The following is a 27313-nucleotide window of genomic DNA, read 5'->3' on the forward strand; positions in this document are numbered from 1 at the left end:
CAGAGGTGTAAGGAGTACTGATTGATATTGTACTCAAGTACAAGTACACGTAAGTCATACGTAAAATACTCAAGTACAAGTAAAAAAGTAGCTCAATTAAATAGAAGTAAAAGTTACTCGTTACTTTAGTTTATATCGTTGGTAATGAATCTTGCCTTGCATTCAGTATAAACTTAAAAAGGAAGAGACCAAATCTACCACAGTTCGAACTTAATTTATTTTCAACAAAGGCATCTGTATAAAACAAAAAGTTTGTCAATTAATTGTACACTTATTTTAAAAATTAAATGACATCAATGAATTCAATTCAAAATATTCAAAGCTGTTTTGGCGCGATGCGTTACGTTTAATCAGGTTGGTCGGCTATGATGTAATGCATTTGATTGTTGTCTGGTCATTTCATTTGATTATTTTAAAGTTATTTTTTTAGGTTTATTTTATTTAGTTTAGTTTAGTTTATTTTTAAATTATTATTTAAAGTTATTTTTTTTAGTTTATTTTTAAATTATTATTTTAAATAATTTACTCAGTAACGGTACTGAAGTACAAGTAAAATGACTCATTTAGAAATATACTCAAAAAAGTACAAGTACCCATAAAAGCAACTCTATTACAGTAACGTGAGTAATTGTAAACTATTACTTTCACCGTTGCACACCAGAGACAGAGTGAATTCTGCCCCGTACTGCTGCACAGGCGGTAATATCATCAAATATATCATTGTGCCAGTTATTAAAGCTACTGTATTTAACTGGGAGCAAATATTTATTCCTGGTTATTGTTTTCCAGAGTTTTATTGGCATTTCTTTACCGGCAATTAGGTCCTACTGCTAGGAAACACACGGAAACCAGTTGTATTTTTTAGAATCTATTTATTTTTAAATTCTTGTTATTTAAAAGGAGCCTATGTTGTTCATTAGAGAAACTATGCACAATAATAAAATTATTTTTACAAACTTGTAAATATGCAGTAGGAACTACCGGTACTCGTCTTAAGGCTGAGATTATATTTAAATAATGTGTGACAAGATATTGCGATATTAAAATGTCACAGGTACGAGTGGTATGGCAATATTGCAGCATGTATTCTTAAATAAATAAATAATAAAAAAAATATATACATATTTTTAATCTGGAGTGTTTTAGTTTGATGTCTTTTTTTTTTTCACGTCTTGCAAAGTTTGTGCACATACACTATTATTTCTTTTGGAAATATGTCAATGTTATATGGTTTTTATTAAAGACAACAAGTGTCAGACCCTGTTTTTGTATTTTAATTGCAGAGAAGCACTTTAAATAGGAACAAATTGTTTCATTTAGTGTCATTAGTTATTGTTTTTACATATTCCCATTAAGATGGAAAATTAATATATGCAAGTACGCCCAGTTAAAGTAAAAAAAAAGAAGCATTTTTTAATCTCTTACCAAAAATATTGTCATGATTTTTGTGAGCCCAGTATCGTATATCATCATATCTCAATATGAAGGGCAGCTCATTGTATTTATTGGCTCCAAGTACCGTATATAGTGTCCTTTCAGATGCATTGAAGCACATTAGCATAAATACAAACCACACGCAATAAAGTTCCAAAAACTTTTATTGCAGCACACTGATGTGTAGACATTCATTTCCTTTCCACAGGACGGTAAGAGATCATTTAAACTACTTTTAAAAAGTCTTTACTGTACATCCTTTTGCCCAAAGACATTTACAAAGTCAATACAGGGAGGAATTCATTAAGACGGATAAAAAGGGGGAAATGTCATAAAGTTATTAGTCATAAAAAGTCAAAAGTGAGCACAATTTCCGCAAATCCAAACATCAATAATACAAAAATAAATAATTGAGTTTTCATTAGAGCAGAAAAATGTTGTTAATTTTCAGTTTGGGTTTTTTTTTTTAGTTTTTAAATCACTGCAGTGCAAGGTAAGTATTTTATCTGTACAAGTCAGCGTCACTCTCCCAAAGTCAAAGAACAGCTCCACCCAGAGTTCACAGCATTCCTCCCTGGAATGTCACAACACGGTCCTTTACTCTCTCTCCATCTCCAGCACTATCTTCAAAAAAAAAAAAAGAAAAACCCATCCAGAGTTGTCCTCCTGCTGGTAGGTCACACATTCAAATCCCACTAATGGTTCGTTTCCAATCCAGCGTTAGGTGATAATGTGAGTAAATGTGAGCTGCAGCTGGAATCTAGCAGATTACAATAAGGCCTTACGAGGTGGAAAAGGCAACGTGAAAAAGAGTTGATATGAAAGTGGATGAGAAGCAGACGTGGAAACAGCTGTAATGATGTGTGAACGTGTGAATATATCAGTAGTGTGGCACTCTGACTCTACATAAGCAGCTTGTTTTACATAGAACTGAGCGTCATAGCTTACGTTTATTCCTTTTGTAGGTCCGTGCGGCATGGGGGAATGTTGAGTGATTGTCTGTGTACAATTACACATTCATTAAGACTTGATAAGGAGAAACAGACAGGCAGAAATGAGTTCATATTATTCTTTTTTCTTTCTTTTGTCTTTTAACAAAGTGCACTTAATACCATTTTGAGGATCTGACCAGGGTCCCAACATGTGACCTGGTCTGGGCGTGATTTAAGCAGTCAACACACTCTAACGTCTACACATCTACATCTGTAGTCAATGCATTCTGTACAGTGAATAATCTTTCTATACATCATCTCTTAAGAAATGCAGCTCAATTAATTCCATAAATGTCTGCACAGTTTACAAAAAACAGTCCCTGCTTAAAAGCAGCTGTTTCTTCTACAAAAGTATTACTCCTAAACATTTTACGGCTTTTACTTTGACGGGGTTCCTCCAGGGGCGAGGTGAAGAGCAAGTACCGTGATTGTGCCATTTTTGCCATTTACTCGTCGTCTCTTCCTGCAGGAGGGGTGGGAGGAGGTGTGTGTGTGTGTGTGTGTGTGGGGGGGGGGATGATGTTCAGATGAACGGCGTTCCGAAACATTTAAGGCACATTTGTACGTTGGCGGTGGGGGGACGGTCGAAGCGTTGCAGAGGCTTGAGCTGCTCGGCGCTCAGCTGGTCGTAGGCTGCGATGTATTCCCTGTCGAAGGCCTCTGTGGACGCACAGGAAGGGGGGGGGGGCAGGGTTTGGGTCATTTACATTTTTCAGTTACAATTACCCATGTTCAATTACAATTCAATTACAATTACAGTGACCAGCATTTTTTCCAGTTAAAATTAAAATGACAATCATTTTTTACAATTATATTCTCAATTACTAAAGTTAAATTACATTTAATCACAATTTCTGAGCCTGAAACAAATAACCTAATAAAAATTAACTTTACTCTTGTGTTAGCTTTCTGTTAGCATCAATTATGATAACAGGTCCTAAATAAGCTTTAAAATACACTAAAAAACAAATATCGATCATCTAAATTATTTCCTAGCTATAGGTTACCTTGTTAGACTTCCTAATCAATGAAAATATATAGGTTTTAATATTCTTTGTGTCAGTATACCCCTTGATTATTATTATTATTATTATTTTTATTGGTCAAATGTGAGAAACAAATTTTAACCATTCTTAACTACATACAGTATGTGCAAAACTGTATATAAAACAGTAACAACAAATTTTTATAGAATTTTCATGGCAATTACAATTTCAAAGTCAATTATCTAAACTCAATTGCAATTTAAATACAATTTGGACAGCAACAGATTTTTAAAATCACAATTTCAATAACAATTACACCATAATTGTAATTAATTATCAATTATAATTGACCCCAACCCTGGTGTCAAGATTCGTAATCACAATCAGAAATCCTTTATTTATCCCAGAGATAAATTAATTACTTAAACAAAAACTATCAGAAAAGGTAGGTAAACAAGTCAAAATAAGAAGGTGACTGAAGAAAAACGATTTAAAATGAGTAAAAAGTAAAAAAGGTGTGAAATATCAGCAGCGCATACATCGAGAATCAACACTTTCTGTTGTCGATCAACGTTTACAACGCTGAGGAGTCACCAAAAATGCTGACACGAGAAACCTAACTCGTCCTTGACACAAATATGGGTCACTCACCCACGTCGATGTTCTCTCGTCCCAAGGCCACCAAAGACAGAAACAGTACTTCTCTGTAGACGCTCCTAAACACAAAGCAAAGCACACAAAGCGTTTGATCTCATTTCAACATTTAATTGATGTAAACATCCTGATCAAAGTCTGACAAATTATTCATCCATTCTATAATGGCCTGACCTCTGTCGTTTGAACCCTTCTGGACGGCGTTTGATCTCTCGGATCAGCAGGTTGATTGGTCCGTACATGTCGTTGGTTTGGATGTTGCGCACAATTGTGTTGAGGAGGGCTCGGATCTCCTGGTGATCCGTTGGTGCCAAAGTTCCTTTCTTTTCCACTGAAACACACAACACAGTGTCAGCTCAAATGTTCCGTTCTGATTGAAATGGGCCTCAGTTCTGGACCCATTGTGTGTATTTTTCCAGCATGTTACTATTACGGTACACTCTTAACCCCTTGGACCACTGGTTCTCAACCTTTTCAGCCCACGACCCCCAAAATAAAAGTCTTAGAGACCGGGGACCCCCACTGCTTGAACACAGACATGAACATTGAAGAACAGTCATGTGGAGACAGGGTCATCTATAAGGGGGAATAAAGGGGAGAGATTTTTGGGGTCCATCCATAAAGTCAGCAAAATGATGGTCCATTGTTCTATGAATCTGTGACATTTATTTATTTATTTGAATAATATCCACTGTTATCAGGGAAGTTTATTATTATTTGCGCCATAGAATATTGTCATCTTAAAGATGTAAATCCTTGTTTTAATCAGAAATAAAATGGGTTAAAAGTGACCAAAAATGGTGGAAAGGTGGTGAAATAAGATTTCATGAAACCACAGAAATTGGTTAAAAGTTTCAAATTAGAGTGGCCAAAAAAGACAGAAAACATTGTGAAAATGGTTCAAAGTGTCACTATGGGCTTAAAAGTGGCATCGTGAATGTGGTTAAATTAGCAAAAATAAGCATGAAAAATGGTGAAAAGAGGTTAAAAGTGACAATAATAGGTCAACATGTGTGACATTAGGTGGGAAAGTGGTGGAAAGGGTTTATAAGTGCCGAAAATGCCTTGAAAGTGGAAAAAAAGTACAGAAAAGGCATTGAAATTTGATGGAGAAGTGGCAGAAAGGGGGTAATGTAGCAAAAATGCAATGTAATGTGTAATATATAATATGGCAAGTTTGGTGTAGTTGCAGAAAAAGGGTCAAAACAAGCAAAAACTTGTTAAAAAAATATTCTTAGCTTCTTGAAGGCATCTGGTGACCCCCTTCCAGTGACCCCAAGGTTGAGAACCCATGCCTTAGACAATCTCCTTTTTAAGAGCTTTAAAACCACGTAACCAACACAGTTGTGTCTTTAAAAAATATAGTTTTACTGCTCTCTTGTGGCAATGCGGAGACTTTAAAGAAGTTGAACTGTTGCACACTCACAAAAGGCCCTCCACAGCAGGTAAAGAGGTTCTCCAGGTTCCTGGTGCAGGTTAATGTTGTCCCACAGCAGCTGTACGTACACTTGCTTGCTGTCTTGGGAAAGTGACGCCACGGGAAGCTGCAAAGATGTTGCTTTTTATGAAAGTGGATATTCCATAGCTCAATCTGAGTGTTTGGAGAAGTAATGGGTAAGTGTCGAACCTGTACGCCGTTGTTGCAGTGCTCGGATGTGAGGATGAGACCGGGCAGGTGCGTGGGGAGGTCCAGGCGGCGGAAATACCAAACCAGGTTCCAGAAAATAATGGGATGCTGGCTGAGGAACTTGTGTGTGTAGATCACCTGATCGCCCTCATTCTCCAGCAGAGTCTCCAGCTCCTTACGCAGCACCAAAGGACTGAGGTACGGCACAGACAGCGGCTTAGGATTGGGGCGCTTCGCTCCCATGCCATCCTGGGAAAAACTACATTTTACTAAATCCGCTCAAGCGAGGTAACGCTTTGCTGACGTTATGTGGACACTGACCGACACCTCCTGCAGACTGCAGGGCAGGCTAGTGGTGGAGATACCATGGCCTGGTGTAAGTGAATAGTCCAAGCTCTGCAGAGGTCCTCCGACGCTGTTGCTGCGCGTCAGTGACGTCCCACTACATTTATGATACTTCCCGGCTGCCTGGTTCTCCAGGAGGCCCAGGGGGTCCGACTGCGCCGGCTCAGGAATCAGACTGGAAGGCAAACGGAGAGAAGTGAGTGGATGGGAACTTAAATCACATACTAATGTACTACACATGACACACTCAACAAGTATATACTGTCTACTACACATGTTTTGAACTCAAGGACCAGGGACCAAATCCGGCCCTTCAGACCATCAAATTTGGCCCGCTCAAGAAAGTGAAAAATGACAGAAAAAAACATGAAACATTTTGATGCTATTTCAGTTGTAGATATCTCACTCCCTCCAATTACAATTCAAATCAAAAATATTTGCAGAGCTCAGTTTTCCAGTTCTTAGGTCACATGACGGCAGACATTTTTTTATCTCAAATTGTTGAAAGAACTCCAATTATTCCACAAAATTTCCCCAAATTCCCAAAATCAGGTGAAGGTGAAGATCCTGCAGAGACTGATGTACTCGCATACTTAGAATTAGAATCAGAAAAAACCTTAATTATCCCCGTGGGGCAATTAGTAAGGCATTATTTAAAATAATAATTTATATACTGTATAATTTATACATGGAAGTGCAAACCAGGGCACATTAATGTTGATTTTGCTCTTTTTCTCACAAACAAATCTGTGACCCTCTTAAAGCTGCAATATGTAGCTTTTTTTTGGCATCAATTGGTCAAACTCATTTCAGTTCACGGGCCAAATACGGACCAGTTTAATCTCATATCGGCTGCAGATTATAGGTGGTAAAATTACCAATTTTTTCATTGTTGTGCCCTAGTTTGCACTTCCACATATAATAGTATTTAAAGTATGTAAAGCACTGACAATAACAGAAATCAGACACTGCAGGACGTTAAATTTCCTTGATTTTGTGACCAATTTTTATTTATATGAGGGAAATTTGGTTTTCGCTGTCATTTTTACTTTCTCCTGCAGGCCGAATTGGGAGCTTTAAGGGGCCAGATTTGGCCCCCGGTCCTTGAGTTTGACACATATGCACGACATACTCATTTTGACGTCAGACTTAGTACCGGTACGTTAGTATGCCATTTCGAACACAGCCCGAGTTGGTACCTCTTGTGTACTCCAGGACGAATATCCTGACTCTCTGATGGTTCTCCCTCAGAGAACGTGATGAGGTCTGGGCTTTTAATGTCAGCAGAACTGCTGCTGGTTGTGGGCTGAGCACTGGTGCTGTGGATGCTGTCTGCGGATGCACTGGGATTCATGTAGAAACTGTAAGGAGAAATTTGTGCGAACGGACAATTTTTCGTTACATTTTGTACACTTTGAATTCTTCGAACGCAAAGAGAACAGATCGGTACCCGCTCGTCGTGCGCAGGTCGTGAAACTCCACGTGCAGCAGAGGCAGGAAGGCGGTGCTACAGAACGGGCAGTTGGTGTTGAGGTTGGAGTCGTCAGCCGTCCACCCCGCCATGATCTCCTCATCGTACACCAGCGCTTCACAGGAGCGGCACTGGGAGCAGCTGGACATCAACACCTCGAGAGCACAGTTCTGGTAGATGCTGGAGGAGGAGGCATGATGGGAGGAGCTTTGCTCAGAGTCGGGACCTCTGCCGACACGTCCAGGAGTTTGATCTGCAGACCAACCCAACGCAGATCAATAAAAACCGCCGACTCATCATTCAGTCACTAAAGTGGCCTGTGTATTGAGTTGTGTTCCTCACGTGTCAGGTTTGACCCTCGTCCAGTGTCGCTGCTCCCACTGCTGCTGCCCAGGCTGGTGCAGCTCTGATTCAGACCATTAGCCACCAACCCAGGGATGAGCCGCCTCTCTGGGCTCTCGTCCAGGTCATGTTCAGCCAGCATGCTTTCATCCAGATGTGCCGGGAATCCTCCACCGCCGGCCTGAGCCGCTTCGTCCTGCAGAAAACATTTAGAAAGTGAACTCAACAGTCCAGACCAGGTTTGGGGTCAATCACAATTAATGATTAATGTAACTGATAATAAATGACAAAAATGGCGTAAAATCTCACCTCATCGTCTGAGTAGGAGTACGCTGAGGCCATGGCCCCCCACACCTTGCTGGCTACATTAGCCGCCTGCTTCATGCTTGATTTAAGGACATCGATCTTAGGCCCCGATAGGAGGTTGTCCATCTTGATGCCTGAAATGGAATTGATGACAGAACCCAGAGAGCCTCCCTGGGAGGACTTGACCAGCGCCGTCAGCGAGGAAGATTTGGGGCCTGGGGTCGCCGCCCCTGTGCTCCTTCCTGGTGTCCTCGTCTTTGCTGCAAACGTGTTAGAGCGAGTCACGGTGTTGGGACTGCGTTTGGGGGTGTGGCTCGGTGAGTCAGTGGGTGTTTGGGCCGGAGGAACCGGGAGGCTGGACCTCCTCTCCAAAGGCTGCCTGGGCTGGGGGGCATCGGTGCTGTCTCCCTGGGACTGCTGCAGCTCCATGCTGGAGGACTTCACTCCCAGGGGGCTTTGCAGGCTCATGTACATTTCTATCTCCTCGGCCAGGTTGCGGGACACCACGGCGGGGACGGAGCGGGGCGTCTCCTGACTGGTGACGGATGCAGATTCTTCACCTTCAGACACCAGGAGGGAGAGCGGGTCGGCGCCCACTTTCACATCCTCTCTCTCCAAGGCCACAGCTCGGGCTCCAGACTCATCTTCCTGAGTCTCAGTCTGCTTCCTCTCTCGTTTCTCCACAACACCCGGAGTTCCCTTCTCCTCTTCATCACCATCACCGACATCTTCCTCAGCAGATCTGAGAGTCTCCTCCTGCTGCTGCTTTTCCTCCAGCTCTTCCTGCAGATCTTTAAACAGTGCTTTGGACGCACTGCTGTGAGGCGGGCTTTTACCTGCAGAGAGAACCGCGGCTAGAATCCGAGCGTCGGCACCCATCTGGCTGGCTATGCGGTCCACGCCTTGCTCCAACAGCATTCCGGCGCGGGTTTCGGCGCTGAAGCTACAGCTGCGTTCTGAGAAGGATTTCTGACGCTGGTGCTGGCTCGGATTCACATTGCCGGACGTTAAAGAGGCGTCCTCGTCACAGAGAGCCACGTTTTCGTTTTTGCTAAGTCTCCGGAACAGCTTTCCTTTACCTGAAAATGTGGATGCAGAGGAAATGAACCAGTCAGGGTTGGGGTCAATTATAATTGTAATCATGTAAAACTTTAAAAAAAATTTTGTACAATTTGAGCCCATTTTTCCTTATTTTACCCTTTCGCTGCAACTACACCAAACTTGCCATATTTTAACATATTTTCATCACTTTTTATTGCCATATTTTTGCACTTTTTAATGCATTCTTGCTACATTACTGCCATTGACACTTCTCCTTCAAATTTCAATGCCTATTCTGAACATTCTGTCCAGTTTCAAGACATTTTCAGCACTCAAACACTTTCCGCCACTTTTCCCAACAAGTGTCGCTTATATAATTTCACCATAATTCATGCTTATTTTTGCCAGCTCACCCACATTCACGATTTGTCATGCCCATTATTAAATTGGCTTTTTAAATTACGTTACCCCAACCCCCTCCATTTTACCATTTAAAAAAAAGAAAAAAAAATTGAAATCAAGGTGTAAACTCATAGAAAAAGGGCAGGTCAACGTAATCCAAATTGAGTTGTAATTGACCAGGGATAATTGAAAATGTAACTGAAATTGAAAAACTTAATTGACCCCAACCCGGCCACTAGTCTACAAATTGAAAAGTCTAACAGGAAGTGTTAAGACTCCAATTCTAATGGCGTTGCTTTGTTTTCAGCAGGCCATTAAGTTTACAGATTCCAAACTGTGAGCCAACACTCTTAATGTTTCAAGTCTTTGTAAAATGTAATCTTATTACCATACATATGCCAATATTTCAAGATAAGGATGATTAATTATAGCGTCCAAGTGTGTGCGGATTATTTTCACCTTTTTCTTTGCCACCATCAATGCTCCCCGTGGACAGTCTGACTATACTGATACCAGACAAGGACACGTCATCGATTGGCTCCCCGACAGCAACCGCACTGTCCACTGAGCCGGTTGTATCCCCCCCTGTTCAAAGGGAACAACATAGTGATGACAGTGTGTTGGAAAAAAAGACGGGCAATCACAGAACAAAAGCTAAAGATTCTGTTTTGGATTTGTACCATTCAGTTTCCCTTTGACATGGAGTTGCTGATCAGCTGAAGGGACAGCAGAGAGTGAGGGGTCACTCAGATCCTGGTGTAGCTCATCTTTAGAGCCGTAGCCTTGGTCCGACTGTCTTCCTGCTCGTTCCAAAAAGCACAAATATAAACACCAGAAGTCAGACTTGTGAAAGGTGAAATTGCGTACCTGTACTAGAGTGGCTGTCGACTGCATCTACGGTTTCACCGCTCGGCCCGAACAGATTGTGTTGGTCACCGTTGACCTCACTGGAGCTGTCAGCACTGCCGTGACTCAGTCGGTCTGTGTCGGAGGATGCAGACGCTCCTGATGAAGGTAGAGGTGGAAGGAGGAAGTGAGTTGGGAAAAAGCGAGGAAGAACTGGCTGTGTTGGAAATCGCATACTAATGTATAACACTGAGAGGGAGATTTTTGATGTAATTATTACTGCTGATTTTAACTGTTTTTATTGCTGATTTATAAACTGTTAAATGTTTTCTGTTTTTAAATCATGGAAAGCACATCGAATTGCCTTGTGTAAATGCGCTATACAAATACATTTGCCTTTCGTTGCCTTTACACTACACTCATTGAGTATATACTGTCTATAGTTCATTTTATTTTATTTCAACACTTATTTTAATTTCATCCACGTGTGTAAATTGTTATTGTTTGTTGGTTTGAATGTTAAAAAAAATGAAAATAAATTTAAAAAATATAACTGCAAAAAAAACAAAACAAACACGAGCCCCATTTACAAAAGGGTTTAAAAAAAAACTAAAGTCAGACAAGAAGAGATGCTTTTATTTTGAAAAGGGGATTTCATCTTTAGTTTGAAGCGGGTTCCAGGACGATTTTACAATCCGCTCACAATGCATCATGGGGCGGTTGAGTAAGACTAGTGTGCCCACCGTGCATACTTAAAAAATGTTCTGATATAGTATACATCTGTGTATTTCTCACATACTCATACGCATTTTGACGTCAGACATTTCGAAGACTGACATTGACGGTGCGAGACATGAATCAACATCTATTCCCTCACCTATGGGGGTTCTCGGGACTCCCGTCTTCTGAGGAGACGAGCGTGTTAAAGGCTGCTTGAACTGAGCTACTCCACGGAGCACGTTACGCAGTTTGGTCCACATGAAGAGGCCACTACGGTTCCTACTCGGCCATGGGCTCTCCAGAACCGCCTGCAGGGAGCAGATCATCAAAAAGAATCAGATCCAAATAAGGGAATCTTCTTTTATTTTAGTTACTTTAAATCTAAATACCTTGTTGTAGTAACCATATGTGATGGCGTTGGGAAGCACGCCAGCCTTCTTCATCTCAACCAAGACTCGCACAGCCATAACAGGAAGACCCCAGACACCACAGAGCTGCATCACCACCCTGTAACACACCTGAAACACAATAGTTCAGTGCAGAGGTAGGCAAGTTTTATCAGAACGGGGCACACAAAAATGTGTTTGTTTGATCGAAGGGCCACATTATGTACATTAATGTCAGCATTCTGAATAATGACAAATCTGAGCATTAATACAGGAAAGAACAAAGTTTTTAGAGTAATTTTGATAGTTTTGCTGTCATTCTGTGTATTAAGTGCATTTCTGTTGTCCCTTTGTGTATTTTTCCTGTAAAATGTATCTTTTTTGGAGTCATATTATGTATTTGTGTTGTCATTTTGCAGGGTTGGTTTTTTTTAGTGTATTTCTCTGGTCGTTTAGTTTGTTTGAAGTGTTGTAGGTTTGTGGAGTCATTTTTTTTGTGTTTTTCTTGTCATTTTCTGTACTTTTGTATCTTTTTTGAGACATTTTGTGTGTTTTTGTTGTCATTTTGAGTACTTAGGAGTTTTTGTGTGTATTTCTGTTGTTGCTATGTTCATTTTTGTAGTAATTTTGTGTTTCTAGAGTATTTCCTGTGTTTTTCTTGTCTTTTACTGTATGTTTTGTAATGTAATTTTTATGTATATTTTAGGGCATTCTGCTGTTGGTTTGTGTTATTTTTAATTTCTTGTGTATTTTTGTTGTTGATTTGTTAATTTTTGTAGTAGTTTGTGTTTCTGGAGTATTTTCTGTGTTTTTCTCATCTTACTGTATTTTTTTGTATATTTTAGTGTATTCGTACTATTGTTTTGAGTATTTTAATATAATTTTGTGTGTTTACTTTGGGGGCTGCATACAATTAGGCCGAGGGCCCCCAGTTGACTAAATATGATTTAGTGTGTCATTCAGATTTGTTCTTAAAGAGGTCAAAACTAGAGTTGCGTGACCAAATAAAACATCTGAAGGTGATGCATGTGTCCGTACCTCGTCCAGCATCTCCACCTCGGTGGTCCTCATCTTCAGCAGGACGTTGTACGCCTGCTGCATGGCTCGGCTCTTGGACTTGGCTAGTCTCACTGCTGCTGGCAGGCATATGAACCACAAGCTGTAGCAGTGACTGAACAGGCAGCGAGCCCACAGCTGTGAGTTGGAGTTGTAACGTTTGGCCATCTTGTACGCCAACTTGACCTCCTGGATAATCAAGACAAATACATGACAAGGATCATCTTATGTTAGTTTATGTGTCACACAAAAACTAAAAAAAAATTGATTTGTGGTCACCTAAATATTATGTCCTACTGCATTTCTTTAAAGGGGACATATCATGGTTTTAAATCCTTCCTTTTTACATATAAATCATACAGTTATGGTCTATATAAAGTGGAACTGCAATGCTTGGGTCTGAATTCCTCATTATTATAGCTCCACAGGCCCCTTTTCTACCCCTTTTCTGATGTGCTTCTGAGAGCAACTCGTTTTGGTGCTGTCTCTTTAAATGCAAATGAGACTCTATACCCCGCCCCCTCTTCAGGTGACACTCGGTTCAACTCCACCCTGCTCGGCCATTTTTGTAGTTTGATAGAAGAGATACGGCTATGTAGCGGCGCATAAACTTTTTATTCAGAGGTTATTTACAAAATGTCAACAACGGAATACTTGTCCATCCAGCCTTACATGTTCGAGCCAGAGTCGGACCCAGCGAAGCGAGATGAAAATGAAGATGATGAACCTGCAGAACCCTAACAAGTGAGCTAACACAAGCACCGAGCTAATGCTAGCGCCGAGCTAACGCTAGCGCCAAGCTAACGTCACGAAATGCATCTTGATACAGTCTTTTCAAAGACAAAAATGGCAAAATGAAATGACTAATGAAAACTTTAGACTTAAATGAAATCACGCAGGTGATTTGCTGGGAGACGGTGTAATGAAGCGTGTGGGTTACTACATCCAACAACCGAACATTTTGACTTATCCTCTCGTAACTTCTGCATCCTTGAGCTTGGACTACAAAATAAAAGCGAGAAATAAAAATGGCGGATTGCTCGAAGTGTTGGACCTGGAGTTGATGTACTAATTTGGCAGTTCTGCTGCAAATACTGTGATGTAATAGTTCAAAAAACGTAATAGAGAATAGAAAAATCGAAACAGATTGAAAAATATGAGCAAAACAGAATATGAAGATATCAATGGAGCACCTGAAGAGACTAATTTGATTTTTTCTGTACTTCTAAGCACTCTAAATATACAACAAAATGCATTTAAGGGCTAAAAAAGTGGATTTAGCATGATATGTCCCCTATAAATGCATAAAAAGATACTAAATATGTATATGGTATATATGCACTCACTTTGATTTTTTTTTTAATATATAAATGTTGCTTACTAAATTACTTCTTATTTAAAGTGTCAAATAATCATGTGGTGCTACATTATGGCCATGATTGCTGTTTAAATTTATGTAATGTATTTTTTGCCCCATTTTAGTTATATTATAGCCCTGTATAAGAATTCAAACAAAATAAAATCAGTTATTTCTTTCGAGCTAGGCAATAAAACAAACAAAAAGGTTGCACAAAAATAGAATATACATTCAATACAAATCCAGTCTGTATCGGGCTCCTGATACAAGATACAAAAATAAAACATAAATACCTGAAATCGAGTGGGATGAAGTAAAACCCACTGCAGTGTCAAAAAAAAAAACATACATTTGAGAAAAAAATGAAATAAAGCTGCTTCCTTGTTCAAGCCAATACCTCAGCATTCATTTCTTAATGGCTTATAAATAATACAAACTTTCTTATGTGTCTACATGTGTAGAATCACACTTATATTCACATCGATGCAATCACATTACCACAGGTAACAGTTTTAAAAACTAAATGAAAAAATAAATCTTTTTTCATTTCCATCATAATATGAATGCAAACCTTGCACAATGATGCTCATTTCATGAAATGACCCTAACATATAAATCTATCAAACAAGATCCATTAAAGTATTTTATTAATGAACCAAATCATAGAACAATGAAAGGACATTTTGTCATTTTTGAGGGACTTTTAAGCTTGCACTTGATTGTGTAATTAGTGCAACCTCCTCAGCTTAGCATTTATACCTTATATTGTTTAAAAAATACATATTTTATTATTTTATACTTACTCACTGAACATTCTCATGTCTGACACTTTCCTCTGAAGATGCTACTGTGACAAAAGCAATCCTTTGTCATCCTGTGTGTGTGTGTGTGTGTGTGTGTGTGTGTGTGTGTGTGTGTGTGTGTGTGTGTGTGTGCGTTCATCCCCACCTGCTTTGTCCTTTTAGCCAGTAGAGCGGGGCTACTGGACAGAATGGCTCCCGCTGCCCTGCTGCTCAGCGCGGGCCGTAACTCTCTAGGACGTTCGAACAGGTTCTCGTGCAGCCTGGGGAACCCTTTATACCTGAGGAGCACACGCACAGTTCACTATATTCGCGCACAGAGAGGTGGATCTAGATGATGGTCTGAGTGGAGACACTGACATGAATCTTGGAGCGGGGTCGGGCCCGTCGTCAGCCGGAGGCTCTGGAGGCATGACGAAAACCGTGTGCTCGCTCTTCTGAGACTCGTCTAGCTCCAGTAGCCGCGTGTCCTCTGATGTCTCGCCTTCAACCTGCAGGTACACGACACGGAGTACAATTCAACCCTCAAAGTGCTTCCTGGTCACACATGGACGGTCGTAGCACGCTAATCGGGTTGAGGATTGAGAAGAAAAGCAGGAAACATCCACACTGCCACAGAAAATTAATGCTAATATAGAGCAGAGAGGAAGTCCGATTACAATGTAAGCAGTTACCTTGGTGGCCTTGTCGGTGATTTTATCAGAGGGAAAGAGCTGCAAGGACAGGAAGGAGAGCAAAGGGACAGGAATGAATGGCAGGAAATCGTGCCTTTCCTTAGACTCCCAGCATATGGATGTTATCATGCCAATAAATTGATCTAAAACAAAAGCTCGACCCTTGATGGAAACCTCCAGTGAAGAGAAAGGAGGCAAAAAAACAAACCACACATTGAAAACAAAGGAGTCAGAGGTTTGTCCGGTAATCACCTTCTCCACGCAGTCATCAAAGAAGGCCAAGCCCGTGTCTTTGTCGCTGACGAACGTGCACTCCTCTATAAAGCGGATAAAGATTTGAGTCTTGGTGAGCAGCGAGTAGAACTTATGATGGGCACGATCTCTGCTTTTCAGGAAGCCTGTAGAGAGCACAGAGAGGAGGGGGTCACCTTAAATTCCACGAGTCACCATGTGGGGTCACCTGGAATGTCTAGTAATATGTAAAAAAAAAGGTTACAGATTTTTTTATTTTATTTTATTATTCTCATCAAATTTGAATTATTATTTAATTATTCTTAAAATTAAAACAACACACAATCCTAAACAACTGTATTCCATGCTGTCACTTTCTTCTTTCTTTCCCCCCCCACAATTTGTTTATTGACTTTTTCATAAATAAGTAAAACAACAACAAACCACAAGAATTCACAAAAAAAAAACAAAAAAAAAAACAAGTAATACAAGATTACCAGCAAACAGAAAGAAAAACAATAATTGTAATAAAAATAAAACATCAAATAATAAAATTATGAATCTGGTCTCCAGGAAATCACATAAAAAAAGTAAGTGATCATAGATAAGGAAAAGGAATAATGAAAATAAAAAAATTAATTAGAAGTAAAATAGCAAATCACAGGCCTTTTTGGTACGAAAATATAAATATAGTTCAAATAAAATGCAGTATGAAAAATGTGTCACTAATCTTTGCTTCTCTGTATTTGTAACACTGTAACAAACATGATCAAAAACTAATTCTAGATTAAAAAGGTCTTTCGTGTTGTCAGAAAATTATGATTGAAATATCGAAATGGGGCCACAATACAAATAAGGTTAGGAACCACTGCTTTTAACCCGAGTCGACACCTTTAGAGAATCCTTGTGGGTCCTTCTGATTATTAAACATCTGCAATAATGTTTGCTTTCCTTGGTTTAGAGTTATTTATAAATCCGCTCTCACTCATCAACCAATCAATGGAAAGCTTTTTCAGAGAGGTGATCTAATTTCCCAACACAGTCTAATCATAGCTGATGAAAAAATAAAGACGCTTTAAACAATCCGGCTCGCGCTATACATTAATATAACATATATAGTAGGATTCTAATGTGTGACATGGTTACCCTGCAAGTCGTAGAGAGAGTCTGCAGCCGTGGCTTTCTTCGAGGGGGCCTGCGTGATGGGTTTGAGGTACGAACGGTAGCCCTTCAGGATGGAGGCCATAAAGCGCAGGAAGGACTCCTGGATCTCCATCTCCAGAGCCGTCCTCTTCTTGTGAGAGGTGAAGTCGGCCTCGATGGGAGTCATGTCCACGGCTGAGCCTTCCTGGGCCATCTGACGCACTGCAACGCAGACCACAAAGCAGGCTTCATTTATACTACCTACGTGTTTAATGTTATTAGTGAGTAACAATACTGACTCAGCAATAGGATAACTCACCAATGAGAAACTGAACATTTCTAAAAGAAAATTAAAATGATTGAAAAAATAAATAAATAAAATAACTAAATATTTACTATTAAGCTAGTTTATTCAGATTTATTTTATATAGGAAAAGACAACCAACAAACACACATTGGTTCACCTGAAAAGCCATAGATTTTAAGTGGGAACTTTAGCATTGTTGTGCTCTAGTTTTCAAATATCAGATCAATTCACTTAAAAGATTCTGGATTTTTTAAATCTTTTTTTGTGTAATTTAGAGGAATTGTTTGTGAGAAATTGCTGGAGAGGTGCCAGGGCACTTCTTGAGCACTGGCGAGGTGCCTTTGAGCAACCGAACCCAAACACTGCTCTGGTGCACTCCCTTCATAGTAAAAGCAGCCCCACTCTGATATCTGTCAATTCGTGCATGTCCACAGGTCCGTTTTTTGCATGTGTGTGATTCGGTCTTATGTGTGTGTGAGAAGCATGTCCCTAAAAAATAGAGTGTAAACCCGAATTTCCCTTCAAGGATTAATAAAGTATTTTTATTATTTATATAAACAAAACAAAAAAACTGGAATTCCCTAAAAAAATATTGTTGGAGTTGTTGATTTTGAGATTATTTAGAAATTTACACAATAATTGATGTTTTCTTTGTTATTTTCACTTTCTCCTGTGTGCAGAATTGGATGCTCTAAAGCAGTGATTCTCAACTGGTGGGTCGGGGCCCAAAAGTGGGTCGCGGACCTGTACTGGGTGGGTCACGGACAGCTGGTCAAAAATAAATTAATACTTAATATCTCTCATGTTGGATTTGTCTTTTATTTTGAGAGAAACTTTTCTTTTGACAATCATGCTGTGAAATGCATGTTACACAGGAAAATATATAGATTTATGTTTTTTAAAAAATTATATATGTGTATTTTCAACAGCTATTACAGAAAAAATAACTTTGGTTGGTTGAATTCTAAAAAAAACTGGGTCAAGATTTAATGACCGTGGTAAAATGTGGGTCCCAGTGTGAGACCAGTTGAGAACCCCTGCTCTAAAGGGCTGGAATTGGCCCCCGGACCTTGAGTTTGACTCATGTGCCTAAGTTAAACTAAATATCTTTTGTTTGTTAACTGATTTAAAAGGATACACTATACTACACTATATTTTATAAATATATTTCCACATTATTGTGAAGTTTTAAAGCCTGGCTGAAAAAGAGGAAAAATAATCATTTGCTATGCTTTTTCCTCACACAAGTTGGAGAACCCTGTGTAATGAAATTTGGAATATCTTTTGATTACTCCTAAAAATCTTCCCACCTTCCTTCAAAATAAAATTCTAATTCTTTGCAGAGAAAGTTATTGTGGAAGTTGTGATGCAGTTCATACCAGAGCCCAGCAGGCGGTGCAAGTTGCTCAGTGAGTTGAGGAGACTCTTGCAGGGTTTCTTTGGGAGGTTCTTCCAGTTACTGTGTCTCTTTTCATCAGATCTGTAACAAAACACACAAATACAAGGAATAAGTCAGAAACGATGAGTTGCACAGCAAAATAAAAGAGCTGCTTACAGATAGATGGTGTTGGTGTCCAGATCCACACAAACTACATCCGCTGGGGGGTCATAAAGGTCAAAGTAGCGGGAGTCCACCCCCACTATAAAAGGTAACGGAGCATTTAGGACGCCTGCTAGAGACAGTGGACACAGGGGGATGTAGGGACACTGCCACTGAAAGGGGAAGATCATCTGAGGGGAGACAGGAAAGCGCTCAGGGTGACGGCGAGTTCGCACACAATACAGACAGTCTGCAAATTACAGGCCTGGGTGAACAAAGAGTTCCAGAGCCAGGGTAGTCATAAAACTGAATTTAAAAGGATTTGTATAAAGCTAGGGTTCCTCAAACTGTGGGGCGTGGCACAAACAGAGTTAATTTTAGTAATTATAATAATTCACACAGTTAGTTTGGAGAAAACAAGTCCTGCTTGTCTCACAAAAATCTCTAAGGAGGCCAGAAAGACATGAAACTCCTTGTGCAATGTCCCAAACCCTGTGCCCCGACATGTACTCACAGCCACTACAGCCTCGGCCACCCCGGTGAGCACGGCGGGCCGCAGCGAATGCAGCAGGATCTTGCTCTCTAGCAGGATAAAGTGCAGCAGTGTAGCGCAGTTTTCTGGGCCCAAATTCATCAGCAGGGTGCCGTAGTCCGCCCCACTGAGGATAACGATAAGAGAGCAGAGGATACGGATTAACTGATAAACTCAGGTCGTTTGAAACTCAAACGAGGGCAGCAGGTAGAAGAGCAAATGGAGATGTTATAATATATATATATATATATATATATATATATATATATATATATATATATATATAACCTGATGGTGTCAACCAGAAGTGTGTATATATCAAAATTCTATTTCATTACATAACAATCTGCAAAAAATTGGAACTTTCACTATAAAACTGACACATATTAGTCTAGACAGTGTGTAGTGTGTTTCAACCTTGGGGTCACCTGGAATTAAAATATAGTTACCAGAAATGTCTAGTAATTTGTAAAAAAAACAAAAAACAACAAAACATCTTCAACAGATGTCAAAATTCTCCAGAATTTCGTAGAAGTTCCACAGTGATGATGTCATCAGTCCCAGCTAGGAACAATGAAAAGTTGAAAAGTTAAATAGTTTAAAAAGTTGAAAAGTTAGAAAAAAAAACGAATACATAGTTTGAGACCAGGCTAAGGAGATTGGTAGGCTAATACTAGGCTGATGCTATTGCTAACACTCGGCTAATGCTAATACTAGGCTACACGAATGCTAGGATAATGCTAATGTAGGCTAATGCTAACGCTAGGTTGATGCTAACATTAGACTAATGCTCACTTTGGGCTAATGCAATTGCTAGCCTAACGCTAATGCTAGGCTAATGCTAACGCAAGGCTAATGTTAATGCTCGGCTAATACTGACATTAATGCTAATGCTAACATTAATGCTAACACTAGGTTAATACTAACGTCAGGATAATGCTAACACTAGGTTAATGTTAACGTTAGGCTAATGCTAACGCAAAGCTAATGCGATTGCTAGGCTAATGCTAATGCTAGAACAACATTAATGCTGGGTTAATGCTAACGCTAGGCTAAGGCTAAGCCAATGCAGTGCAACGCGGGCCAGCACCTGCATCCTCACTTGCATTTTCTTCAGGAATTGCAAATATTCTTGTTATTATTCTTTTTCAAATTAAAACAACAGAAACAATACATACCAAACAACTGTTTTCTGTACTTAAAGTCTCTCAAATAAAAATATCTGAGGTGGTGAATATTGGCTACTCTGTATTTGGAAAATACTTTATTACAACATGATCAAAATTCTAGGAAAAAATAATTCCTGGGGTCGTTGGACATTTGTAATAACAAACAGGGTGGAAACTTCTGGCTTAGGGATATGGATCAGGATAGGTAAGCAATAGGTATAGGAGAAAAAAGCACAGAGTTAAATTTATAAAAGATATAGAGCACCTAAAAAAAATAGAAGACATTATATTTATTAACATTTATTCATATAAAGCAGTAAAACCACGGTACCTGAGGGGTAAAGGTGTACACACAGGCTGGGACAGGATCAAAGTGTCATGTGCTGAAAGCTGTAAAGAGAAATGTCCAGTGTACAGATTAAAAATGTCACTTTTGTGGCTTCGATGTATGAGCTTAAAATAAAAAAACTGCAAAACTGGGTAAAATTTAATTCACACGGACTTAAAATAGTACAATTGCTTAAGGCATGACATTGTGAGTATTCTTTTTTTCCATGTTTGTATTCCACTTCATATGAAAATATTGTTACAATATTAACATGCTTTTAAAACTAGTCAGTCTTGATCAACAAAGGTCGACAGAACTGAAGCCTTGTTTCAATCACTAAGCCTGAAGTGATCCAAAATAATGTCTTTTATACAATGCTCTTTTAGTTTGAGTTTATTTGTTTCAGTCAATCAAAAATGATCAAACATAATCACAATTTAAAACTATAAACTGTAACTCAAGGCTAAAACAGGCAAAATGCTTATATGCCCAACATAAATCATAAAACATTCAAGTTACCTCACTCAGAAAATACAAAACAAAAAGCAACAAAATGACACTTCATACCCTCACAAGCATAACGTTTTAAAACATATTGTGGCATTTTCTTTTATCTAATAAGATATTTACTGATAATAATAGGAAATAACACACATTTTATAAGTTACTTTATACCTGAACCAAGATTCTGGGCCTTTGTGGGGAAGGAAACGACACGTTGTGCATGAAATGTGAGATGTGCCTGTTGAGAGAAATACACAAACATCAGTACATCATCACACTGGAGTCAAACGTTTCCTTTACAAAATGAATTCTAATGACGATAAATCCGCGATGGGGGTCCTACTTTTCAATGGGCAGCGGGTGCGGCCCGGAGACGGAGAGCTTGTACAGGAACATGAGGAACTTCCGGAAAGATTCAAAGAAAGGCCAGCGTGACAGCAGGCAGATGCATTTGTTGGTGTTCACTTGGCGGTTGGGGATCATCTTCTTCTCCACCATGGTCAGCAGGCCTAACTGAATCTTCTGCTTCTCACTCAGCAGATCCACCGGGTACGGCTCGAAGAACTGGATAGCAGATCCGTACACCTGGAGAACAAAACGAAACCAACTTTAATTTGGAACTTCAAAGCTGTTGTAAATCCATAATGTAGGCCTCAAAAACTGTGTTATGTAATGTTAGAACTTGAAGGGGAAAAAATGTGAATTTGGGTAACACTACATGCAATAATGGTCCCTTAAATAATGTTAGTTAATGCATTAATAAGCATTATGAGGCACTCCTGTACATGTATTAAGGTTTTTGTCAAAGTTACTAATGTTACGTAACACCTTACTTAATAAACACCATAAGTAATTGATTTCTAGAGACGTTACTACATTTGACTGATATATTAATTAATAATAATAAGTAATGCATACATAAGGATAACTAACTACATGATGTAACTTTTATTAACACTTCATAATGTTTTAATTAAATCTGTCCAGTAGGGATGGGAACGTCTGGGTACCGCACGATACGATACGCAATACAAAGCTCACAATAACATTATCTCACGATATGATGATACTGCGATTATCAATATATTGGTCAGAAATCAATCTATGACAGAAGAAAAAAAAAAAGATTAAGTGAAAAAATATAGTTTTTATTTTGTATCTCTGAAAGACAATAAATTGCAAAAGTGTCCCATAAACAGTGACACTATTTTAGTGCAACATTTCTGTAAATAAGTGTCAATATACCAATGTAAACAAATAAGTATCTCTAATAGTGATTTCTGTAAACAAAAAATAGGGTCTTTCTTACCAGTGACACCATTATAGTGCAATATTCCAGTAAACAATATATTGGTTCCTTCAACAAACAGTGACAACATTGCTGTGAAGACCTACCTGCACATTTTAACGAAAAAGCAAAAAAGGTCTTGGGGCAAAAAAGATAAATTGAAAATCGATAGTTAGCACGAGCATACCGATAATCGACCGTGCGGAAAAATATTGCGATATATCGCCGTATCGAGATATCGTCACACTCCTACTATCCAGTAGACATTATTTACCTGCCTATTAATGCATGAACTGATATGTTAATTAATGTTCGGTAATATGTTGTGATTATTAACGAGCTAAAGTAAGCGACCCTATCTGTAAACTGTTACCTGAACTTGTATGTACATTTGTGATTTTTTTTTTTTTGACTTCACATTCAAGTCACGCATGTGTGAATATTTTCTTTGGCTTTAAATTTTAGTAAACATGTTTACATACAAGTTCACATCACATTCTACAAGCTCTCCTATTTTGCAACATATCTACCTTCATACCAATAGATCAATCGATCAAAAATCATTTGTTGGAGAAAAAAAAAAACAAGTAAAAAGTTGAAAATGCTGCTCAAAAGTTTGTTTTCATTCCGCTGTAAACATTCCTTTTATGAAATGAGTAAGGGACTCCGCACCCCACAATGCATTGCACAAAAACCTTTCCGACAATGTCAATAAAGCGAGTGATTACAATGGAGATGAAAACAGACAATTTCATCTTTGATTACTTAACCTATGAGGCCTACTATACTATTGATTTGTTTGATAAAAATGCTATCTGAATGAAAAATGTGTAAAATGATGCCTTTTTATATTCACCTTTTCACCAGTGGAGATGGTTAAGACAAATGTGGAAAAGACAGGGAGAGGGTCACGAGTGTCTGGTGCCCAGCACTCAATTTTTGCCCCCATGGGCAAACAGAACAGAGGCACAGACTCCGACAGAGGAAATGACTCGTAGTCCTCCTCCGGGTAACGAAAGATCAGACCTGGAGACAAAACAAACTCAATTAAATCCTGATGGTGAAGTCATAAAAAGAAACCCTGTTGACTGAATGAAAAGAAGATCTCCCACATGTTTACTATATACAGTAACTGTTTTACATCATTGTTTGGTGAGATGCCACACATATCTTTTTGAGAACATGTAAACACACACACCCACATGCACTCAGTCAAACAAATAATGGGCGTGGTTGGAAGTGCTGCTGTGTGAGCTGAATAAACAGCCGCTGCATGTAAACGAGGCCTCGCAAAAAGAGAGAACCTGCATCAGTGTGCATGTTCATACACAACGCAGCAAAATGCCACACGACACTTTGAAATGTCAGATGTAACAAGACACTACCATCTTTTCTCACTGCGAGGCCTTTGAGTTATCCATGTTTCATTATCTCATACAACCTGCACCCACATGTCAAATGTACACGACATAATATGTAGTACATATTACATATTAAACAAATACAGATTCATTTGGAGCTATTTTATATATTTTGGTGGATTTCTAAACAAACAAAAACACTTCCTTCCCCATCAATACATATATATATATATTGGTATTATTTAGAATAATTTATTCCACAGGAGGTTTTGTTCATGAATATGGGGAAAAAAAATCACAATAACTTAGTGTCAGTGGAAATATTTAGAAAGCACATTCTGAAAATACCCACAATAATAAACCATTTCTTTTTTAAACTTTAGACCAAGGGGTAAAAAAAAAAAACAATTAACTATCAAACATCATCATAATTATGTTTTTTTTAATTATTTAATACATAAATGTTTGATACAAATATGTTAATCATTGGAAAGATCTCAAGATCTCCCCTGATTTAGAACTGTTCTTTTTTAACCATTATATTTTAAATCTACACCCTCATAACTAAAGTGTCCAAGTGTCATTTTATGGCCATTTTAAGATTTTATGGCCAATTCATGTATAATTTTATATTATAGAACATTAGAACTTATATATGGTATGTATTTTTTAAATTAAACAATTTCAAAAATTTATCATTTTTCAACAAATAAAATTACATTTTCAATTAAAAAAATCAAACATTTTCCAATAAAAAAAAAATCAAACATTTTTTCAATAAAAAAAATATGATGGTGACAATGTTTCTTTTTTCCAAATCTGTTTTTTATAATTTTTTAGAACATAACACACACATAACATACAATGCCCAGCACAATGCCCATTTAGAAATAAATAACAAAGGTAAAGCAAACAATTACACTATTTCCCACGCTCAAAGGCTTTTAACAAACAAAATAAATGGCTCCCAGACACTCCTAAAAACATTTTGTCTGCCCTGCTACACAGCTGGTAGAATGTTACTTTTTAAATGTATACAATATCTATTACGTGTTGATGAAGACTACTTTATCAAAATTAAAATTGCAACTACATAGAAATCTACTCACCGGCCTTGAAACTGATGGAATTTGATGCAGAGACAGATTTCTTGTAACACAGGAACACATTTGAGCCCCACTGAAAGAGTTAACACAAGGTCACACTGTCAAACCTTTTTTTTTTTTTTTTTTTAGAGTTAACTCAAATCTTGGCGTGTTAAAAAAATATCTGCACTTGCCATGCCGCAGTTAAGGTTCTTGTCCACCTTACAGAAGGTGTGCGGCGGCGTCTCGCCCTTGCTGGTGACGATGACGCAAATGTCCGTCACTGCGAGGGAGTTCTGAGGCTGGACGGGCGGCGCTCGGCGGAGCGTGATGAAGATGCGCTGTGAGGTGGCCGAGCTGTTGTTGACGTTTGCGCATCGTCCGTATGGCGTGGCCTGAATGATCTCACAGCCCTGGATCAGACGCTCCTTCCCCTCGTATAACACCCTGAGAGACACAAAGAGCCCAATAGCATCTCAGCGTCTAAAGAAAGCTTAGGGAAACATTCCCAGAGTGGATTTAATTTGATTCCTCTGGTTACCCTGTTTGCTACGTCATTAAATCATGCTAGCTAGTAACATTCCGAGTTTAGATTTTGTCATAAAGTCTGTTATACAAAGCTATTAAAGGCACTGACCGTGAAATTGTCTCTGGAACTGCAGCTAATGCAGGTCGACATTTAATCAACGATGTCCTTCTAACCCATTTGTCAGCTAACTCAATAAAATCTGACATTGAAGACATTGTTGTTTTCAGCTTCATGCAAAAATACCCAACTAACTATTGCCTGGAAATAGGGCTTCAAACGATTAATTGTCAACCAAAAAGTTATTTATCTTTTGTACTAAACCATGTAAAATGGATTAAAATCAAGTATGTTCACTTTTGCACAACACCAAGCACTTCACCGTCGTGAGACAGGTTAATTTCACCCTACTGATGATCTGTTGTTGCAATAGTAATTGCAGTGCTTCGAGATGACTTTTGTTGTCATTTGCGCTATATAAATAAAGGTGAATTGAATTGAATTGCAACAACTTTGCTCGTGTTGGTCTGAAGGCTAGCGTTAGCTTTGAGAGGGGCGGGGAGCTTGTTTCTCGTGTGTGCCAAGCTTTATTCTTTGTAGATATCCGAAATCGTGGAAGTTTGTTTTATTTAGCAAATAAAATAAATATATATATATTTTTTTTTTTAATAATAGTTTTTTTTTCTCAATTATGTTGTTTTTTTAATTGTTGAGTGTAATAATCAAAGTCGTAATCAAATTTCAATTAATTGCACAGCCTTAACTGGAAATCTTTTCCATCTTTAAGCGTATATTCTGTTTCACTCTTGCTGTGAAACAGAATATCTTTAAAAAGCTTGCATGAATGCATACATGATAGTTCCTCGTACAATCAACAATGCAAAAAAAGATGGCCAAAATCTGTACTTGTGCATTTCAAACGCTTGCAAATTTACAAGGAGGCAAAAAAAAATAAAAAATACTTTTAAGTTAGTAAACATTTATAGAAAAGAGGTGAAGGATTGATAATAGGAGATACTGTATATTTGATATTTAAACAAAAATGTGATCTTTTTTAATGGCTCATTAAGTTTGTGCCCATTTGTCAAAATAAAAATCCTCAACTCTTGTATAGAAATTTGTCATTTTATACATTATTCTATTATTATTTTTGAGAGACAAATGTCAAAGTATGTCTGATGCTTTGCTGTGCTGACATACTTCTTTCACTGTGCAGCTTTCTGCTAGCTGAGCTGGATTGCACAATGACTCAAAGGAAACTTGTCATACAATACTATCTTCTCGTCTTGTGCGAACAGCTGCTGCACTTTTTAATTACTTCTACAATTTGAAAACACGTCGAGTGGAAGGAATTCACATTTATACAAATCAAACAGTACAACCTTTAAAAAAAAAAAAACAGTAGAAATTAACATCTTGTTGTGCATTTTAATGGGAGAAACCCATGTTTACAGAGAACGATAGAGTAAACTGGAAAATCCAGTTTCTTATTGGGAAACAAACAGGCTTCACGCACACAGAGACTTAGGTGTGTGGTGGAGAACTTGAATGGCACTGGTTCTTGCATCAGCTTTCATTAGACATTACGTGCGAGTTCGCCAAAGTAAAGGCAGCACTGATGATGAAATATAGATTTATCTTTGGCTGCTGTGTGGGTGAGAAAAAGAGGAGGAAGCTTGAAGTTCTCTTGGCATAGTGATGACAACTATGATGGATTTCCTCTTTGTGTGGTAACTGACGGAAGCTGGAAAATTCCTACATATGGGGTCTTTGTTTGGAGGTGTGGCAGAGAGGGAGCGCTTCGACGACACACAGAGGCGTGTAAAATGAACACTTCCTCGCGAGTTGGAACAAAAATAA

The 27313-nt window shown here is 38.6% G+C and overlaps 1 protein-coding gene across 2 annotated transcripts in view; it reads right to left on the reverse strand.

Annotated features, from left to right (window-relative positions):
- Positions 1–1580: 1580 nt before the first annotated feature.
- The window catches only part of dennd4c (DENN/MADD domain containing 4C), a 38248-nt gene continuing 12515 nt past the window's right edge, over positions 1581–27313 (reverse strand). The window contains exons 3-32 of one of the 2 annotated variants that reach the window (XM_028474240.1): positions 25122–25374; positions 24952–25021; positions 23338–23507; positions 21537–21778; positions 21365–21431; positions 20693–20751; positions 19175–19319; positions 18676–18851; positions 18500–18600; positions 16817–17035; positions 15692–15837; positions 15440–15478; positions 15126–15256; positions 14914–15046; positions 12591–12797; positions 11556–11684; positions 11324–11474; positions 10468–10605; positions 10281–10400; positions 10060–10185; positions 8161–9236; positions 7852–8047; positions 7489–7762; positions 7238–7399; positions 6015–6213; positions 5694–5942; positions 5493–5610; positions 4241–4397; positions 4064–4128; positions 1581–3086 (exon numbers count right to left, since the gene is read on the reverse strand). In XM_028474240.1, coding sequence (XP_028330041.1) covers positions 2950–3086; positions 4064–4128; positions 4241–4397; positions 5493–5610; positions 5694–5942; positions 6015–6213; positions 7238–7399; positions 7489–7762; positions 7852–8047; positions 8161–9236; positions 10060–10185; positions 10281–10400; positions 10468–10605; positions 11324–11474; positions 11556–11684; positions 12591–12797; positions 14914–15046; positions 15126–15256; positions 15440–15478; positions 15692–15837; positions 16817–17035; positions 18500–18600; positions 18676–18851; positions 19175–19319; positions 20693–20751; positions 21365–21431; positions 21537–21778; positions 23338–23507; positions 24952–25021; positions 25122–25374 — 5455 coding nt within the window. In that variant the 3' untranslated portion in view covers positions 1581–2949. The remainder of the gene's footprint in view (positions 3087–4063; positions 4129–4240; positions 4398–5492; positions 5611–5693; positions 5943–6014; positions 6214–7237; positions 7400–7488; positions 7763–7851; positions 8048–8160; positions 9237–10059; positions 10186–10280; positions 10401–10467; positions 10606–11323; positions 11475–11555; positions 11685–12590; positions 12798–14913; positions 15047–15125; positions 15257–15439; positions 15479–15691; positions 15838–16816; positions 17036–18499; positions 18601–18675; positions 18852–19174; positions 19320–20692; positions 20752–21364; positions 21432–21536; positions 21779–23337; positions 23508–24951; positions 25022–25121; positions 25375–27313) is intronic. The other variant, XM_028474241.1, reaches the window with a different exon arrangement.

The sequence above is a fragment of the Gouania willdenowi genome, chromosome 18, assembly GCF_900634775.1.
Source record: "Gouania willdenowi chromosome 18, fGouWil2.1, whole genome shotgun sequence".
In the NCBI taxonomy this organism is placed as follows: domain Eukaryota; kingdom Metazoa; phylum Chordata; class Actinopteri; order Blenniiformes; family Gobiesocidae; genus Gouania; species Gouania willdenowi.